This window comes from Engraulis encrasicolus, chromosome 17, assembly GCF_034702125.1.
Source record: "Engraulis encrasicolus isolate BLACKSEA-1 chromosome 17, IST_EnEncr_1.0, whole genome shotgun sequence".
NCBI lineage: Eukaryota > Metazoa > Chordata > Actinopteri > Clupeiformes > Engraulidae > Engraulis > Engraulis encrasicolus.
The window spans coordinates 9,823,136-9,844,257 of NC_085873.1; the positions used below are offsets into that span (position 1 = coordinate 9,823,136).

Here is a 21,122-nt window from a genome sequence, read left to right on the forward strand (position 1 = left end):
ATTCTCACTCTGTCTCTGTCTCTACACTTCCCATCTCTTTTTAAAATAACTTTTTGGATCTCTCTCTGTACCTCCTCAGGCCCATCTGCTGAACATCCCGAGCTGGAACTGGAAGGAGGGTGACGATGCGATCTGCCTAGCAGAGTTGAAGCTGGGCTTCATAGCCCAGAGCTGCCTGGCCCAGGGCCTCTCCACCATGCTGGCCAACCTCTTCTCCATGCGCTCCTTCATCAAGGTTAAATTAATGTATTGAGTTAAATTACATTACTCATGGCTGACACTTTTATCCAAAGCATCTTACAGTTATTTACAGGGTATTGGTTACAGTCCCTGGAGCAGTATGTGATCAGGGGCCGTGGTCAAGGGCACCTCAGCCATGGAGTGTGGTAAGGAGGGGAAGAGTGGGATTCAATCTTGCAACCCTCTGATCTAAAGCCCATCTTCTTGAAGGGTAAATCCTGTGTGAAATGTCTTAAATATAACATGATACTGAGCGCTAACTTTTTACACAAACCTCACCTCCATACGTCCCCTGCATTCAGAATTTCAGCGCTAGTTAGCCAGTGCTAAAAGCTAAAAGCTACAAGCCATCGTTGTAAATCTGTATTTTCCATCCATTTACGAGGTTCGGAGTTACTCAACAATTCATTCTGTATAGTCATGGGTTTGTTAACATGTAAACCAAGACATAGAGATAGTGCACAGTCAGTTTAGATACAGGGTCTTGGAGAACTTCACATCAGGCGCCGCCATATTTCGCAATAAGCTGGTCGAGGAGTACAAATCAGGATAATGAACTGCAAGATAGAAACAGACTGCAAAATGAATTCCATGGAAATACATGGATTCTTGAATCTGTGTAAAGCACACAGACACTTTTTAAAGATTTGAGAATCCTTGCTTCAAGCTTTCTAAAGCTTTGAGAATCCTTGCTTTTGCCAGAATGGCAATGACCAAGTCATAATTAATTACTAAAGGCCCTGTGTTATGTCATAGTTTTGTAGCACTTTGGTAGTTAACTTTTCAATGACTATTACAGTGTGCCACTGGAGGTACGGCATGCATTAAGGGGTTACAGTGTCTCTCAGCCTCATAATGTGATGGTGTGGTGTGGTGTCTGTTGTAACAGATCGAGGAGGACACGTGGCAGAAGTTCTACCTAGAGGGAGTGGCCAACGAGATGTACACAGAGTACCTTTCCAGTGCCTTCGTAGGCATGTCCTTCCCAGATATTTGCGAGTGAGTATAGCACATCTCTCCAAAGGGGATGATACACAGGGCAGCTTTTTGAGCAATGTTGCTGGGCAGCAAGATGATTGGCTCCTAATTTTCCGATAAATGATTTGGGAAATTATATATATATTTATACATATATATATATACAGTATATTTAAAAAAGGAAGAATGTTAGTGGAGAGTTTCTCATTGCATTTAAATGTTCTTGATAAGTTGAAATGGCTCAGTGTGCCGCATGTGGCCCCAAGGCGTGCGTTTTCCCATCTCTGTCTTACATAGTCGATACCTACATAGCCATAAGGTGTAGCAAAAAAAATCCCCTGAATCTTCGATACTTGATGTGCATGCACATCCTGTGTACATGCATTGTTGGTGGAGATGATGCCTGCATTACTATTTAAAACGCTGACTTGTTTTACGCACGTTAACACACATTGCTCACTTCGACTATGTAAGAGCCCTAATGATGAAATAAAATGATCATTTCATTTCATGACAGCAAAGCAATTTACATGAATGTTTGTTTGTTTGTTTCTCCTGAAGGCTGTGCTATGTTAAGCTGAAGCTGCTACTCATCGCCATAGAGTACAAATCAGATCAGCGAGAAAGCTGGTGAGGGTCAATAGATAACATTTCCCAACATGTTCTGCACAGAAAAGTTATATATAACACTATTTCTAAAACCGTACACTTATATTTTACATCTACCTCTCAAGTTACCTCGTACTAGTTCTCCAGTTAGCAAAATATAATATTGGGTCTCAGTCTCAACATTTTCTGCAAATCAAGACACACAATTCTCTGCCTATACAAGCCATTGTGATTTATTTTGATGGAGAGAGACCCTCGTAATTTATTGATAAAAGCCCCACACAACATGTAAAACTGAACTGTGCGGATGTAAAATAGCCATTCCTTATGCAATGCAGTGTAAAATCCAACTGTGCCAAAAATGTAACTTTGCTATTTGCTATACAGCACCCTTATCAACCCTGGGAACCATGTGAAGATGCAGGAGGGAACCCTGGGCTTCTTCATCGCCAGCGATGCTAAAGAAGTCAAGAGGTGACAATGAAATCCCACATTGGAAACTCCCATTTTGTGACATAGTGCTCCAAAGCACATAATGAAATTGCATTTATGCCTCATCTGTGGAATGAGTCAGCCCCAAACGGTGCACAAAGGGAGCAGTGCCGCGGGATGGTACCATGCTCAAAACCTCAGTCATGGAGGAGGACAAGGGCGTAACTTTATGCTGACAATTGGGGGGGTCAAGATTTCCATCTAAATGAATTAAATGGCTAAACAGTTTTCTTCAGTATTTGCATGTACAGTTATGTATGTTACCTGGTCATTTGTGCCTCCTGCGCTGTCTCTCCCTGTACTCTCTCTCCTTGTTTTTGGTCATCCGATTCTCCCTCGCCTCGTTCTCTCCCTCTGTCTTCAACTGATGCACTTCCTCCATCACCTCCTTTCTGTTGCTCAACTGCTACATCTCCTTCGTTGCCTCTCTCTCCTTCAACTGCTGCACCTCCTCTGAGACCTTCATACTCTATCTCTTGAACTGGTTCACCTCCTTTGTCACCTCCTTCTCTCTCCCTCTCATCTGTGCTTCCTCGTCTCTCTCTCTGGACACCCGTCTCTCTCTCATCACCTGTACCTCCTTGGCCTTGGATCTCTCTTTGGTGACCTGCACAATCAAGTTTTTGAACCTGATATAAAAAAAAACCTCAGTTAATGTTCAAATGGCTTGGCAGCAAACTCACATCAGAGTTTTAGAGAATGCATTTTCCCAATCAGGCTAAAGTCAAGCTGTCAGAAAATCTCCATTTGTAATGTGGCATATAGCAATAAAGCAAAGATGAGTTAATTAATTAATTAAAAACATTCCTACCCTTTGCTTAGTAGGCCTAATTCATATGATCAGAAGAAAGCTACAGTCAGAGATGGTTGATAAAATCTTTGATGCAGTGCCAAATATGAATGACATATCCCAACCATCAATAATCAGGATGCTGCACAAATAGGATCTCTTGTCTGCTGTTTGCCATGTTGTTAATCATATGATCAGAAGAAAGTTGCTGTGGTAGAAATTAAAGTAGCCTGCTGGCTACATAATATCCCATACCCATTATTTATACAATTGACTGTTGTTGTTTTTTTTATAACTAAATATACAGTGGCGACTGGCGACAAAAATATTGAGAGGACCTCCTCTGTCTCACTCCAAGCACAGCCACGCATAGTGTCACGCGAGGAAGGAACCCCTTGTCTCCCCAACCCTCTCTCGTGTCTCTCTCTTCATTACTTCACTGGCGAAACAAACTGTAATCGCTTGGCTGTTGTCAACAAATGCGATTTTGAAAACAAAATATAATGCCACAATACATCTTCTTTGAAAATGGATGTGTTTACTATTGGTGTCAAAAAACTTACAGGCATTCAGCTGCATTGAACAAGCTTCTCATTTGAAGTGGATACTATCATAGGAAATCACGCAGGCAACTGGACAGGGGGTAACCAAAAACTACTTAAATGACGTGAAATAAAACAAACAGACGTCCGATTGCTAGGGTTTCACAAAATGTGTTGGTTTGAGGGAGTAAATATCCCAAGTGCTAGCTATCAACAAAGTCCAAAATAGCCAGCCACGTCCAGTGTTATTGAACTAGCTGTCTGTCGTAACCTAGCATAAAATAGCTATATAACTAACTGACAGGCAGAAAGGCAGTGGTACACTATTAGGTTCTCAAAACACTCGGAAATAATGTCTCTTATGCCAAAGACGCATCCACGCATGATCATGTGGCAATTGCAAGTTAAAAGTAGAAAAAAAACAATTGCTCAATACTTGATAAAGCTGATCGCTAATCAGTTTGAATTTGGGATAGTGGAGAAGAGGATTACCCATTGAGAGATTCCCTGATTGTCGCTCCCAACGCAGGACGCTCCCCGGTCGGCTCGCTCCCACTAGCCAGACTATCGATCCCACCGCCATATAACGGAGCTAGTTATCTTTTTGATGTTAGTTTTTTGTTTCTAACCCTAACCTTAACCCTAAACCTAACCCTAACCCTAACCCTAAATTGCTTGTATGTGGCAGTGTATGATAATACGTGAAATATAATCGGGTGGGACTACACGTCCGGGAGTGATAGAAAACCTGGGACTACGTCCGGGAACGCTCTCAGTTGGGAGTGTCCATCTACCTCCCCATTGGATTGTACGTACTACGTACACAACTAACGCAGATTTGGGGAATACCAAGGGGGGCAGGGGGGGTTACATTACAACATGATTAAACATAACTGAACGAAACTATTTTTCACTATTTTACATAAAATGGGTAAAGTTGTTCATGCAAGACAAGTACTGTAATTATATAGGGGGGGGGTTGTACAATTATATAAGGGGGGTTATATTGTCAGGGTTTGAAGTCTGGGGGGGTCAAAACCCCCGTAACCCCCGTGGAAATTACGCCCATGGAGGAGGATGTAGGAGATCCGCAGCCTGATCTCCAAAAATTCCGTGCTCCTGGACACGGATGTTAAGGACACGAAATCCGTGTCCAGGAGCATGGATTTTGCCAAAATTCCGTGCTCCTGGACACGGAATTGTTTTCTGTGCTCCTGGTCACAGAATTATTTTCCGTGATGGGCACATGGAAGTGCTTTCTATAGGCTATTACCACAGCACTGTGTAACTCTATCATTAGAAAATACATGCCAAATGCTAATCCTAAACAAAATAATGCTATGGCAATTTAAGTTGTGCCCTGACCAAAACATTCCCTAACCTTAACCTGTCATTAAAGACATATTTTTGAGAAATACCTTTTCCAGTTGGTTGCTAGGCTATCAAAATCATATAACGAATGAAAGAAAACTAGCTGTGCCCAGACCAAAACAATCCCTAACCCTAACCTGTCAGTAGGAAATTTTTCTTTTTGAGAAAAAATATTTGAAATTGGAAAAATCCTGAGAAAACACAAGACTGTGGAAACATAGAGCTGTGGGAGTAGCCTATAGAGAGAGCACTTCTCTGTGACCATCACGGAAAACAATTCCGTGTCCAGGAGCACTGAAAACATTTCCGTGTCCAGGAGCACGGAATTTTGGCGAAATCCGTGCTCCTGGACACGGATTTTGTGCCATTAACATCCGTGTCTAGGAGCACGGAATTTTTGGAGATCATGTTGCAACATTCGATCCCTGGTCAATTACTCCCCCACCAACCTGGCGGGTTGGGAGTCGAATTGGCAACCTTTGGGCTACAAATATGATGCCCTAACCGCCTACTTATAACCGCCATACTGTACAGTCCGACATACACAACAGAATCAGGATCAGGATTATTTAGTTACATTACAGTTAGCTGACACATATGTCCAAAGCAACTTACATTTTATTCAGGGTTTTGGTTAGAGTCCCTGGAGTCACGTGAGGTTTGGTGTATTGCTCAAAGGCACCTCAGCCATGGACGAAGGTGTTGAGGTCACCTCTCTAATCATTAGGCCATGGCTACCTCAGTGCCATGACTGGATCAGAACATGAATCAGTTTTAGTACCCAAGCACTTGATACATACAGCATTCAAGGAAATGTACTCCCCTACACTAGAAAGAAACATATACTATATCCCATTAAGACACTGCTTTAAAAAGGTGCTGTTACCAGTATGGCAATGACCAAGTCATAGTGCATTACTAAAGGGCCTGTCGTATGTCATAGTATTGTAGTACTATGGTAGTTATCTTTTCTATGACTATTACAGCGTGCCACTGGATGTATGACGTGCATTAAGGGGCTACGTAGTAGTACACTGTACATATAACACAAAGCATAGTACAAGACAAAACACAATCGACCCATTGAGATATGTGTGACGTTTTACTCATATTGCTGTTCTTGTTTCGTTCTCTTAGGGCTCTTTATTATTGTAAAGCTTGCCATGACGACATCACAGATACTAAAAGGATCAAAAAGTGTGGCTGTAAAAGAAGTAAGTCCTTCATTTTTATTTATTCCAGTGTCCCTTGTACTAAATGCCATGAAATGTTGGTGATGAAATGTTGGTGAAATGTTAGTGATTAGGACTTGAAGTCTTTGAAGCCATCCAATTTTTTTCCCCCTCTTTTGACTTCACTCAGCTACATTGCTCCAATTTACATGATGAGTGCTGGTTCAGAAGGAAAATAATGTACAGTTGTTTTTCTACAATGCCTTGTGAAATGGTATAATGGATGGATAGTGTACTGTAAGTGTATGAGGTGTATGTACAGTATGTGTATGTATTGTAACATAAGCACATAAAATAATGTATTTGCTTGAGCAAGGTAGAGTCATCCAGTTGTGAATGACTAAACCATATATTTCACTATTGTGAAAGCTGTTCAGTCAATGGTGAATCAAGTTATGGAATCCCAGTCAGGTTCTACAATTCTATTTCAATTTCCTCTGAGAGATCAAGTCTTCAACCAAAAGTTGAAGGCCACCCACATTGCCATAACCTGATTACAGTATTACAGTATGTTCTTACGTTTATATTGCTTAGGTGGTGAATGGAATTTGTTTGACCACAACAGTGATAACATTGTTTATTACATATACTTTTCTCAAATCACTCTTTCCTTTTATGCTTTCTTCATTTTGTTTTATTCCTTTTTGCTGCATTGGAAAATGATCTTTTATCCACTCTGTGATAGTGATATATTGTGAGTAGACAAAGTGTCTAATGTCATGGTTGAGAAGGACAAATCGCCCTGAAATTACGTCTTTATGTTGCATGTGTACCTGTGAGAACCACATACCTCATGCATATCACTGTAGTTCTGCAGTTGCGCCGTCAGTACATAAAGCGTCTAAGAAATCTCAAGAAACACAAATATTATAGATTTTATATGTCATGTATATACCGGTATATAAATATATAAATAGTACTGGCTTGCCATGCATTACAATAATATATTGTTTTTATAGTCATTGTTTTGTTTTAATTAGCAGATGTCCAAAAGCAGCTAAATAAATGTAGGGTAAATACAGCAGAAAACAATTGGATAATGTTAAAGCCTTGTTAGTCATATACTCTACGTAAACATACAAGGATAAATATTCAATGTGAAGTTCAGAAATAACTTTCTGAAAGACTCTGCTGTACCTGCCTATACCACAAGATGGCATCCCAAAACCATTTAACATCCCACTACAACACAACACAAGAGAAATGCTTCAGTCTCAAGCTTTCACAATATCTCACAGCATTTAAGTACATGACTGCATGGACGGCACTGCTTTGCTGTATACCATTCACTTCAAGCACACGTCACATCCAGTGTTGTCATTGGGCTTCCATGTTGAATACGTATGTTGCATGCTGCACTCAACTTCAAGCATGCAAATGAGTCAAGCTCAGGCTAATGGAACAGGGGGGGGGGGGCACAGCGCAGCACTTGATTGGATAGAGCCTTGTCCCATCAGGCGCTTGAAAGGCTTGTGCCATCATGTCTTTTGTGTGATCCATGCATCCTCATTTTTAACCTTTGATCTTTAGACATCAAGAGTTGGCATGATGGGCCCAGGAGGGCAGCTTGCCTGTTGCCAACAAGAAAGTTGAGCAAACTGTCTGTGCATGTATTTTTAAATGTGCCATCACATTTGTGTGAAGGATTCTGCTATAACATTGTACATGTACGGTTGCAGTATTGTGCTAGTACAAGATGGTACTGTAAAAGCAAATATGTGTCAGCATATTTGGGGTTAAGCCAAATAAGGACAAGAACATGAAAGGCATGGAGTTGGGTGACTAGATAAGCTGGCTTCAGGTTGTATGAGTCTTGAACAGAGGCTTACAACAGTGATTAAATCAATGCTAAGTAGTTTTTGTAACATTTTTGGGCACTTTGTAAGTGATAGTGTCTCGCACAGTATTACACTGAGGGTCTGTCTGCGTCTCAAAATCATTTAGTGCACTGACAGCCCATGGAGGTTGACAAATTCAAGAGCTTCCTACCATGCTACAAGTGAATGAGTTTTCGGGGAAAAAAATGGAAACATTATTCAACAATATAAGATTGAAAATATTATTTTTGTTGCTCTAATAGGTCGAAAAACACAGAGTTTGCATAGGATTTATAACCAGAACTCTCTCACCTCAGGCTATTTATTTGTCCTTATTTGTCTGACCCAGCCTCTGAAATAAGGATATCTTCCTATGATTAATGAATGATGAATGAATGGTGTTCCTCAAAGGTCCACACTTGGACCCTTTGAAAATAAAGAAAGAGACCCCCCACACACACTTACCTACTGGAATGCAGAATGTCTTTCATCATGAAACCCTCACCTCTCATTAACCTTGCTGCTTTTCCTCCTCTCGTCTCACCCCTATCCCCCCCACTCCCAATAAAAAACACAATTGTAGCCAAGATGACCGTCTACAAGAGAATGAAACTCGCATGCTTTGACTGTGGGCGCACTGAGCATGGCTGCGCGTGCATGTCGGGCAGTGTGCGTAGTAACTTGGACTCCCTCGGACAAGGCTATGCGCTCACCCCCCTGTCCGTTGGTATTTATACGCACACTGGCCGCTCCTGTAAGTTACGTCGTCCTCCGCACCCTTGCAAAAGAAAGCACACGTGACGTAAAATACGTGCCCGTCAAGTGTCTGTCTATTTGTATGGCGTCTGCCTGTCTGTGTTTGTCTGCCTGACTTTTTTTGTCTACGTGGTTTTCTGTGTCTCCTAATTAATGACTATTGAATCAACGCTTTTGTCAGGGATTGGCTCACTGATTTGACTGTGGTTCTTGCTCTTTGGTGACGTTTGGTGGTTCTGTCCAGTTTTCTGCTTTCTACAAAGTGTTGCGCAAAAAGAAATGTGCATGCATGCTATGTACGTACAGTATGCGGAGAGTGTGTTGCTGTTGAGATGTCTGGCTATTGAAACTCCTCTTTCTGTGACGTGCGGTATGATTTCTGTCCAGATGATGTTGTGTCCTAACATACAATCAGTACAATGATCGATGCACAAGTCCAATTTTATTCATTTTCTTTTGTTGCTTCACAGTCCATGAATTTCATTAGTTAGAATTAATTTGTTCTATGGATTTTCACGCCGATGGCACCATTGTTAGTGGAATTGTATAGCCTTAAATCGAGCTTATCAACTCATAGCATCTCAAGCCCCAATGCAGAGGCTCGCATCTGCTCTCATTTACTTAATGTAGTGAAGTGTGTAGCTCCTGGGTAGGTTCAATACGTTATTTTTTATTGTTGTGTATTGTTATGCATTTTCAAATGAGTAAACTGTAAAATGAAGTGTTTCCACTGCAAACTGCACTGCATGAGAGTGCTAATCAAGTGTATCAGTAATTTGATGTCATCTTTACTCCCATACTTTAGTCCTGTACCTTCCTGCAGCCCCAGGGCTGTGTTTGTGTGTGTGTGTGTGTGTGCGTGGTGTGCGTGTGCGTGTGCGTGTGCGTGTGTGTGTATGTGTGTGCATGCGCTACAGTGAGTTCTACAGTGTGTGACATTAAGAGACAGCACTGTCTGACCACTGTGATATTCATGCAAGACGCACCGCTTATGGAGTATGACATGAAAATTATGTTTCCTTTTGTCGCTTTCATTCCTGCATTTTTTTTTTGCCGGGCTGCTGTCAGTAGCTTTGCCGCCACTAAACATGGTGAGACAGGTCCCCTACCACAGGGCTGCTCTCACCTCTTGTCAGCCCTCTGCCTCACACTCACACCATGTTTGTGGGTTGGGGAGACAGGTTTTTTTTGTGTGTGCGTGTGTGCGTTCGTGTGTGCGAGTGCATACATTTGTGTATAGAAAATTGAAATTCAATGCAGTGCCAGCAGCAGTATCCTCTTTACTGATGAGACATGGGATATTTTAGGGGGTGAGGGGAAAACACTTTACAACACAAGTTGTCATATTGTGACTGCGGTAATTTGATAGAAATCAGTCACCCAGCAGTTGGGTTGGGTTTTATCTGCAGGTGAAGTCTACCATCATTTTGATGTGAACTGCACATCACCACAGCCCATGAGCAGATAACATTACATTACATTTAGAAGACGCTTTGAACTGAAGCGACTTACAGAGAGGACATTCAATCAAGTACAGAGTGTGGGGTCAATACAGAGTACAGTACTATACAAGTAAATGGTAGAGAGCAGAAATATATTAATAGTGGACTACCGGTAACACTTTATTTTAGGGACACATCTATTAGCACTAATACATACAATATTAATGCCTGTGTAAGTAACTTGTAAGGCATGTACTAAGCAAAATAAGACAGTTGTTAAGCATGTATTCACAAATGTCTTGTTCATGCCCAATTAGGGATTTATTACTAATATAACCTTAGTAAGGACCAGTAAGCCTATATTTCTATTTATTAGTAAGTAGTAAGTGGCAGAATACAATGTGTATAAGCTCCCGACACACTGTGTGAACAAACCCTGAACAGTGTGAAAACAGATGCAGAATAAGGGTCCCTATTCTAAAGTGATGCATTGGTCAGCCCAGATGGCTCAGGGCCTCTGCACTACCAAAGTCCTAGGGCCCCCACACCACCCAGGCCTGCACTACCTAGCCCCCCCGATCTACAAAGTGTAAGGGAATATCAATAATTATTATATGGTTGTGACGTCATCTGTCGAATGCTCCATTCATTTCAACGGAGCTCCCCAACGTTCGGACGTCTGTTATTTTTCGATAACGGACGGGTTGGTCTATAACAGACCGCTGTCAATGGCAACAAGACTTTTCACTGCTAAAGCGACTTTTCAACAAGACTCTAATCAGCTGCTGTGATAGACAGCACCCGTTGTCCTGGCTACCGCTGTCAATGGCAACAAGATTCACTGCTAAAGCCACTGGCTTGTATACAAGTCAGTGGCTAAAGCGAATGTTTCATATCCCTCCGCAGGGGGTCCGGTCTTTTGTCACTCTAATCAGCTGCTGTGATAGACAACACCTGTTGTCCTGGCTAGCCTACCTAGCTGTTGCCTAGCGGTGTTCCACAACGGCACTGTTTTGTTTTGCGCAGCAACAATCTTAACATTAAATAGGTCTAAGAAATGTCCCCGCATGTGTGAATCATTTAAGTATATCCATATAATAAGCGGGTTAACTTTCGGCGAGTCGGTCGCTTTGTGGAATAGCAGCACTTCAGAGAGAACAAGACCCCTCCGCTCCGCGTTGGGGTCTAAAGATTCTCTCTGTCGTGCTGCTATTCCACGGTAGCGACCTTCTCGCCGAACGTTAACCCTTACTTAATATTTATCCAGCTGAGTCATCTAGTTTTCTCTTGTTCATATCAATGAGAGGGAGGTAACAAGAGCCTATATATAGCAAGGATTGAACGTACACTTGTCAATGGCGGTGGGTTGGTGAGATGTAATTTTTTTTTCATGTACCACTGAGTTTTAATTGTAAAAAAACCCAAAATAAATGCAGAACATTAGAATAATAGTTTTGAAGCAAAACTAAACTACTCTTTTGTGATAATTAAGTGAATGTTTGAGAACATTAGCTTCAAGAAGTGCAGTGCATGATGGGTACGCAATCTAGGCCAACAGACAACCTACCCAGCTCTGAGCCTACCTAGCTCCTCCCCTCACTTGTGAAATTTAGTTGCTATCCAAACAATTTGCCATGTACGTAACAACAGAAATATTATCATTGCTGCATTGGCCATGCATTGCATTTCTGACTAAGGGCGTAGCCTACCCATCATGCACTGCACTTCTTGTAGCTAAGTTTTCTCAAACATTAACTTATTTATCAGAAAGGAATAGCTTAGTTTCGCTTCCAAACTATTACTCATAGTTATATTCTGCATTTATTGTAGGGTTTGTACAATAATTGGTGTATGAAAAAATGACATCTCACCACCCACCGTCATTGATAACTTTACGTCCAATCCTTGCTATATAATGCTTCCAATTACTTATTAACATAATGAGTAGAATAAGTGAGATCTTCACACCTACTGAGACTAATGAAATCTGAAATGTTCTTACACTTTGCTTCCGGAGGGGGGGGACACACGTAGAGTGGGACACATAGAGTGGGGGCCCTAGGTAGTGCGGGGGCCCTAAGCCATCTGGGCTGAGCAAAGGGACCCTTATTCCACATCTGTTTTCACACTGTTCAGGGTTTGTTCACACAGTGTACCAGGAGCTTATACACATTGTATTCTGGCCCTTACTGCTTACACATAAATAGAAATCTAGGTCTACTAGGTCCTTACTAAGGTTATATTGGTAATAAATCCCTTATTGTGCATGAACAAGACATTTGTGAATACATGCTTAACAACTGTCTTATTTTGCTTAGTACATGCCTTACAAGTTACTTACACATGCATTAATATTTTATGTATTAGTGCTAATAGATGTGTCCCTAAAATAAAGTGTTACCGGACTACCTATTAATTAAGTGTAGTGGAAGTTAGTGCCCAGGATTAGAGATGAGTAGAGTTAGTTTTGTTATGCAGATAAGCTCTCTCAGAAGAGATGAGTCTTCACAAGCTTAAAGGTTGAGAGGGCTGTCATGCTCTTTTAGAAACTGGTAGCTTATTCCAACGTTAACCTCATAACATTATCTCATCACCTCTTCACTCGTCACTCTTATTTTGTATAATTATTTGATTGATTCATTCGATTGATTCAGCCATTCACAGCTATCCTTTTTCCTGTTGACAAATCACCTCATCCAATCACATTTCATGGTTGATTCAGTCACTCTCAAAGAAAGTTTCCTGTGGACAAATCACCTCATCAGGCAGATTCCTCAACCAATCATTCATTCATGCACACATAAAATGTGCTTGCTGTTTCATAGCATTTTACTTTTTCTGTTGCTGTATTATTTCTTCATAATCACCGATTTCATTCTTTACAGGCACTCTGTCGCTTTTCCACATGTGCCTTAAAGAGACTCTCCTCTCTGCTATGATTCAAATGCTGTTCTCATCTCACTGCTCTGTTAAAGACTGTAAAATCTTAAAGGCGTTGTTTTAAATTGTCATTGCTGCTTAATTGTCACTCTTTCTAACCCTCTTTGTCTGTCTCCTGTGTTCTTCTCAGCTAAAAGTAACTATAATGGATATATCAAATCAAGTAAGTTCAATTCTTTACTCATTTCCTATACCAGTGGTTCCCAAACTTTTTCAGCCGGGACCCCCTTTTGCACTTTTCACAACTCCCTACCCACCATAGTCTTAGTCTAGCAGTGGATTTCTAGCAATATTTTCGGACAAATTATTAATGGAAAATCTAGCAATATAGCAATACAGCAATATTGCTTGGGCCTTTTTTGTCCATTAATAGTGCTAGTTTTTTGTATCAATAGTTTGTCCACTAATATTGCTAGACATCCGCAGTACAGCAAATACATCTGTTAGCCTACAAGTGAATACTGTTAGTAACCAAATTATGGAATCATGCAATGTCCCTTTTGCCCACGAGCCCCCTTCAGTACCTCCATGATACTGCCCCTAGGGATCCGACTCCCCGCTTGTGAACCACTGGGACCTAAACAATCGCCTCTAACCTTGACTTCATCTGTGTGCTCTTTCTGCTGTCCCATCATCCTTTCCTTCCTAGTTATTCCATCCTCTGTGCTGTATTTCAATGGTCGCCTTTGCCCTCATTCCATACTCTGCCCCTGTCTCTGTGCTTGTTGCTGTCTCTGTGCTTGTCAGTAATTGATCTACAGTATAAATGCTCAGAGAGGATTATAGACCATCACATATGATATGTGTAGGTTCGGTGTGTACAGAATAAGTCTGTCACATGTCCTTTAGCTGGAAACATCCCTGGTTTAAAGTATTCTGATTGTGTTAATTATTATTATTATTATTATTTTACCAGTTATTTACATGGATACTGTAGACATCCACTCATGTTTGAATTTGGAGTGTTTTACTCTGCAAACTTGAAACAGCCATGTGAAGTATTGATATGTCAGGTGCTATCCAATGACAGGCATAGTTGAATTTCCAAAAAAGTTGAACCAAGAAAGTCCAATACAGGGTGTCCGCGGAGTCTAAAAAAGTCTAAAAAAGTCTAAAATTACACATTATCCATTTTAGGCCTAAAAAAGTCTAAAATATAGGGATTTTTTGCACTTGAGTCTAAAATTGAGTTTGAGTAATTTAAGACCTACGTTTCAATGCAAAATATCGACAAAGGATTAATGTTTATTTGTTCTGTTTTGCTTTGTTTTTGCATCCTTTTCCACGCCACTTTTTCTGGTATTGTGGCAGTTATGGTCTGTGTAGTTCTACATGAAATGTTGCTGTTTGTAACGTACAATAATAAAACTACAGATGTTATACGGAAATGTACTGTAGCTCCTCCTCCCCTTTCACCGCACAGTCTGACTAGAAAGCCCACGTTAGTGGTGTTATATCTAGACATTGTTTATATCTAGACGTTGTAAAAGCGATATTGGCGTTGCGTTGGCCATACATTAGATAACTAGGCTTCTTGACTGTCTTAAACACCTGGAAGAAGTTAACTAATGAGGGAAGTCAGTCACCACCTCATTGAAAAAGAACGGATTTTCTTTTGGAAAGGATGTCGATTAAAAAACAGAAGACAAATGTACAGTGCAAGCCAAGGGAATATGTCAGCACCATGTGAATCGTTGCAGGTAAGAAGTGATTTTGTTAGTCCTTGCAGTGGTGATGGAATAGTCAGGTGTTTGGCTGTGGCTTAGCAGTCTAGCGTAGTTGTTAGCCTCAACGTTGGCGAAGCTTGATTGTGTCTGTGCGAGCGAAAGAGAGTAGCGACAGTGTGTGTGTGGCTAATCTGAAATTATGAGTGATTTAACAGTCGAATTCCCATGGAAGTGCCTTTGTTGTAGTTCTATTCTGTTTGATGCCTTGGTATTTTGTGCTGGTTCTGTGGTAGCAATTTGCAAACTGGTGGGCATTTGAGCTGTTACGGTCATGTCCACGCACAAACGTTTCGTGTGTGCTGTCACATGCACTTCTCATTAGCTCAAAGTCAGTCCGTCAATGTTTGAAAGACCTCAGGAGTCAAAGCACATGAAACATATTGTGCAATTCATTTAACAAAATGGATAAGATATGCTATGTTGATGGATGATTTAATTGTTATAACCCCGTTTTGCGTTTTCTTTGCCTGCTGCTTATGAATTGATCACCATTTAGCTTCACGTTATGCTGCTTGAAAATATGTTACGCTTAAACTACGTCTACATCAAAAGAGCCCTAGATTTTGAACCGTAGCCAGCTGCGCATTACCGACTCTCGCGCCGTGGCAGAATCTTTCTCGTGTCGCGCTCTTGAGCTGTCATGCAAGTTACACTCTCGCTTGCGTGAGACCTCTGGTACAACCCCCCTCTAAAACGAATAAAGCATGAATCTTTGGATTGAGTGGCATGGGCTGAGTTGGTCAAAATTTCGAACTATTTTGTTATTAGTATTAACTGCCACAAGACGTTCTCTTGGACACCTCCAATAGATGAAACAAATAAACGTCATTTTATGGCAGCAGTGGTGTTAGCTCATGTTCTGTTCTTCTATCTTGGTTAGGTCCTCTTGATATAGGCTTGCACACATGGCAATCACATTTTGATTTAAAAACCTCAGTCAGTGCAATGTAAAGACAGGCTGTTCACAAATGCTGGCTTTGATAACTTGAAATTGTGAAAGCGAGCATTGCACCTTCTCACTGGTCATTTATGATCAGATCTCTTTATGCTTATAATATGCACTAGTGTGTGTGTGTGTGTGTGTGTGTGTGTGTGTGTGTGTGTGTGTGTAGTGTAGTGTAGTGTAGTGTGTGCAGGGCCACTGACAGCTTTTACCGGGCCCGGGGCTAAATCATCTGAAAGGGCCCCCCTCTCAATAAATACAATACAATTGGGTCCCAATTCTGAGGGGCCTCTTTCTCTGGGGCCGGGTCAACTGTCCCCTCCCCTGTCGGCTTCTGTGTGTGTGCGTGTGCTTTTGTGTGTGTGTGTGTGTGCGCGCGCGTATCAATTGACCACAATCTGGCTTTATTTCATTTTTTATTACTCCGCGAAGGTCTAAAATTTTGCCCATGATGGTCTAAAAAAGGTCTAAAAAAGTCTAAAATTTCACTTGTTAAAAGCTGCAGACACCCTGCCAATAATGCGATGCAATATAGATAAACAACCATTCACATGAATGTCAACAAAACAAAAATATTCCTGGAAAAAAAGCTGTTCAGCCTTTTCGACACCAGGTGGCGGTATATGACCTGTGTAAGAAGCTGCAGCAGCACGCGTGTCCCCAGATCAGCACTCCAAAGTGATGTGTGGCCACTCTCTGCCAGGAAGTCAGCTGATGGTATATAGGACAACAGAAAAGAGGAATGAGTAGATCTCAGCCTGAGAAAATAAAGGATGTAGTTACGCTTTGTCTTTTTGTAGGGCAGTGTAGTAGCTAACGTTTGATAGCTCTCATTACTCAAGTGTAAGTACAGACCAACCAGGTTTTCCAACTACACACTGCAAAACATGACAATCAGTGAGATTTAGACCTTGGGAAGCTCAGTTTGTTTAGCTTCTGTAAGCGTGCTACTTCGAGTTTAATGAGGTCTTTCTACAGGCAATATTGTAATAGTTTTTCATGTCTGTGTAGAAATTGTTTTGTGGTAGGCTACAGTACATCACACTAGATGGTTTGGTGTCAAATGACTGCCCCTCCACGCGTGCGCGCACACACACACACACACACACACACACACACACACGCACACGCACACGCACACACACACACACACACACACACACACACACACACACACACACATACACACACACACACACACACACACACACACACACACACACACACGCACACACCAAAGCCCTTCAGGACAGAACAGGACAGTACAGCCATGCATTCGCTTTTGACGCTGGGCAGCCCTGGCACGGGACAGATGAACACAGGACGTCTATGAGCATGAAGATGTAAATCTACTGGGCAGCTGACTCTTGATATCATCTTCTCCCGCGTAGGCAGCCAGTGACCATGGCTGCCAGCTACAGTAGTCTGAGGGAGGAACGCATTGCAAAGCCAGTGCTGCGCTGCTATCGAATGCAATGGCCGGGGAGTAATGTGCATTGGCATTCCTCTATTTGAATTAAGTTGTTCGTTAGGTCTTGTGGACTTCATGGGACGTGACAGGGCGGCCTTGGCTAGTTTCTTCGTCTGTCTTGTCTAGAAATCCCCAAGTCTGTCTGTAATGTCTTTAGAAGAGACTTCTCCAAACTGAGCCAGCAAAGACTAGCAGTGGGCTTTCATTAATATTAGACTAATTAGCTTTAGATTACCGGTAATACTTTTCACGGTGTGCCTTAAGGCTACTGTTTAATTGTAATGGATATGTGTTGTATGTAGGACCTACTTATCCTTTTGAAAGTGAAATTCAAGTGAAATTAAGTTCAGTCTTAATGACTGAATGTCAGTGGAACGGGTAGGCCAATTAATTAATTCGAAAGGGTCTCCCTTTGCCCTGACAGCTATATCAAGCTCCCCTATGACGCTTGATTGTGTGAAGTATTAAAGTCAGACTTACAAAACTTGACCTAAAAATGAATTCATCTGACAACAAACTGACAAATTTTGCCAGCTAATTTTCCTTTCCTTTCCGCCCCGATCCCTTATTCGGCAGTGAAGGATGAAGTCAAGCTTCCGTACCCCACCCAACAGCCCCTTAACTTCCGCCCGAGTTCAGTGCCAAACCAGCAGGCTCACACATCGCCCCCTGGTGGGCTGGTGTCCTCTAGCACCATCACCATCAACAGCAGCAGCAACAGCAGCAGTAGCATGGCTAACAGTATCCCTCTGGTGAACAACCGCAAGGGAAGCCTGTGGCGGCCTAGCCCTTCCTCCTCCCTGCTCCGCCTCAGCATCTCCGGCTCCAGAGACTTTGGCACCTCCTTTGGTGGAGGTGGTGTTGTTGGCGGAGGTAGTGGTGGAGTGGTGTTAGGTCTTGTAGGCCAAAGCCTGGACGATTCTCGGCTGCAGAGGGCACGGAGTTTGCCAGTGAAGTACCGGTACCATCCAAGCCACGGCAGTACGTCCATGCTGAACTATGGGCAGTGTAAGAGCAATGGATTCCTGTGTTAAGGTTGTAGTGTACTGGTAGTGTAGTGAGATGCAAATGCAATGTATAACACTAACGTATTGCGCTTTAGGTTGACCAGATTTCTTTTTCTGTCATCCAGGGATAGTCTAAATGTTTTTCAGCTTTTAGTGTCCTGATAAGAGAAACAAACAACATTAAAGTTAAGGCATTTCTTTATAAAATGTATACAAATATAGGCTATGTATATTAAAATTGCAAATAAAAAAAATAAATAAAAAAAATAATCAGTGTTGATGAAATCCGGGATGTCAGCTAGGTTTTCCCCTTTAAAATCTTCATTTGGTTTTGTCTGTGGAAGTCATCTGGTCATCCTGCTTGATAGTCCTCAGCATCAGGGAGGGCTAGAGCTAGTAGTGCACCAAAGTAGTGGTAATAACACAGTGCTGCGCAGTGAAAACTCAATAACCAACTAACTAACACAACTGTTCGTGCCTGAGGTCAGGCAAACCCAACACAATACACTAGTTGCCACCATATTGCATCGGATTGCATTTTCACCCATCACTTTCAGTAGTTTTATTTGCATACTGTACAGCTAAGTCCAGGTTGAGCAAAAAAAAAAACACAATCGCTACCATGTGTTTGTCTCCTAATGCGCTTCTGGAATTATTCCCACAACCTCCTCCCAAGTGCAAGCATGTTGATTTGGTATGGTAGTGAGATTCACTGTTTCAAGTATTTAACGACGAACAGCATTTAAGCTTTTGCGTTGGTAAAACCAGCTGTTTGTGGTTGACTATGGGTTCAGTGTGGAATTAACGGGTTCTGACTAGGTCGGACATGTTATGTGTGTTCTTGTGGCTCTCAGAAGACTTTTGCATGAGCGAGGATGTGTGACGAGAACCACCTGCTGACAATTTGTGTTCGTGTCTCACCCAACACTCCTATTCCCCTGCACGTTTCCTTGGATCTTGGTGTTTGAATTCCTCCCCTTAACATTTATTGGTGCTTCCCCTGCACAGTTCCATGGTTCTTGTTTTTTTCACACTCTTTCCTGTTTTTTTTTCTTGCTTTGGCTTTGTTGCACTGTCTGCTGTGTATTGGGTTCTTGTGTGTATGTGTGTTTCTCTGTTGTGTGTTAGTTTGTGTTACGGTACTTTCTCTCTCTCTTTCTCTCTCTCTCTCTCTCTCTCTCTCTCTCTCTCTCTCTCTCTCTCTCTCTCTCTCTCTCTCTCTCTCTCTCTCTCTCTCTCTGCCTCAAATGTTGGGCTTGCATGTATTTGTGTTGGTATGGTATATTATGTGTGCGCGCGTGTGAGTGCATGCGTGTGTGTGTGTGCGTGCGCGCGTGAGTGAATGTGTGCGTATGTGTGCACGCTGTCTGTGTCTGTGTATGTGTGCATGCACGTGTGTGTGTGTGTGTGTGTGTGTGTGTGTGTGTGTGTGTGTGTGTGTGTGTGTGTGTGTGTGTGTGTGTGTGTACGTGTGTACGTGTGTACGTGTGTGTGTGTGTGTGTGCGCGCGCGTATGTGTGCGTGTATGTGCGTTTGTGCTATTGAGGTGACATCTAATAAATGTCTGTTCTTGATACTGTACTAGTGGACGAGGATCCCCAGTCAGCTCTCTCCCCCAAGAAGAAGCAGCGCAACGGAGGCATGCGCAACTCCCCAAACTCATCACCGAAGACCATCAGGTAAGACCTGTGTGTGTGTGTGTGTGTGTGTGTGTGTGTGTGTGCGTGCGCACGCGTGTGTGCGTGTGTGTGTGTGTGGCATCAAATTCTCAGGCCCCTTCTACCATCAGTGCCAATGGATTTGCCCCCTCACCCACCCACAATGCAGTATCTACGTACAGGTACACTTCATTCAGTATGTCTGACTTAGCCTGAGAAATCCTAGCCTCGCGAGCCATCCTACGTACTTCCACTCCACTACTGTAGTCTGGCCGTGCTTCTCTGTGGAGTGCCTGGAGCAGTAGAATTTTGATCGCAACGCCCCCCCAGAAAACAGCCAATAATCGAATACGCCCCCCACGTGGGGGCGAAAGGGGGAGGACGCTCGTGACAATGACGTACACATCTGCGCCAGAGCCATTGGTCTGCCTATGTTGTTGTTGAGTAACTGCCAGCGATTGGGTGAGAGGTGTCCAATAATTTCAAACCATAACTGAGTGCAAACTTCCTGCTTCCTACAATCGCTTCAGAGCAAACAAATGCCAGACCATAAATACGAAATGAAATGGTAGTATTATGGGATGGTCAGGACCAGGCTAGAGAAATCCCATGCTGCTTTGCACAATCGTTCTGCTTTGAAAGACAGCATGGATTCTATCCCTCATCGAGGGTTCCAGATCTTGGGCGCCAATCAGAGAACACGGAGGGATGGAAAGGTGATGACCAGTGCTTAATCTGTCAAGCGGGAGGTCCCGGAGCACAGAGGATGGGTTGCTCTCCCCCAAGGGGGGGGGGGTCTGTGATGTCTTTCCCTGAGGTTCCATCCAAGGTTCCGGAGCTCTCGTCTGAGGTTCCGGAGCTAGCTCCCCCTTGCTCCCCCTCAAATTAAGCACTGGATGACTGAAGTTTGTTGGAGTGAATACAACTGACACAATTAGCTAAGGGCTATGTACTCTATATGTCAAATGACACATTTGTAACGCCCAGTAAATGGCTAACGGGCAATCGCAAACCACTCCTTTCCTACGAGAAATTGCATTGTAGTCTGTTAACCAGGTAATGTCTGACTGGCTGTGGTTTGTCAGCCTGATTATCATTGACTTTCAA

The 21,122-nt window shown here is 42.5% G+C and overlaps 1 protein-coding gene across 3 annotated transcripts in view; it reads left to right on the forward strand.

Annotated features, from left to right (window-relative positions):
• The window catches only part of LOC134467790 (calcium-activated potassium channel subunit alpha-1a-like), a 189,927-nt gene that overhangs the window by 134,774 nt on the left and 34,031 nt on the right, over positions 1–21,122 (forward strand). For 2 of the 3 annotated variants that reach the window (XM_063221724.1, XM_063221725.1), the window contains exons 14-21: positions 80–235; positions 1,130–1,239; positions 1,780–1,848; positions 2,215–2,301; positions 6,160–6,236; positions 8,655–8,825; positions 13,340–13,372; positions 19,943–20,036. In XM_063221724.1, coding sequence (XP_063077794.1) covers positions 80–235; positions 1,130–1,239; positions 1,780–1,848; positions 2,215–2,301; positions 6,160–6,236; positions 8,655–8,825; positions 13,340–13,372; positions 19,943–20,036 — 797 coding nt within the window. The remainder of the gene's footprint in view (positions 1–79; positions 236–1,129; positions 1,240–1,779; positions 1,849–2,214; positions 2,302–6,159; positions 6,237–8,654; positions 8,826–13,339; positions 13,373–19,942; positions 20,037–21,122) is intronic. The other variant, XM_063221726.1, reaches the window with a different exon arrangement.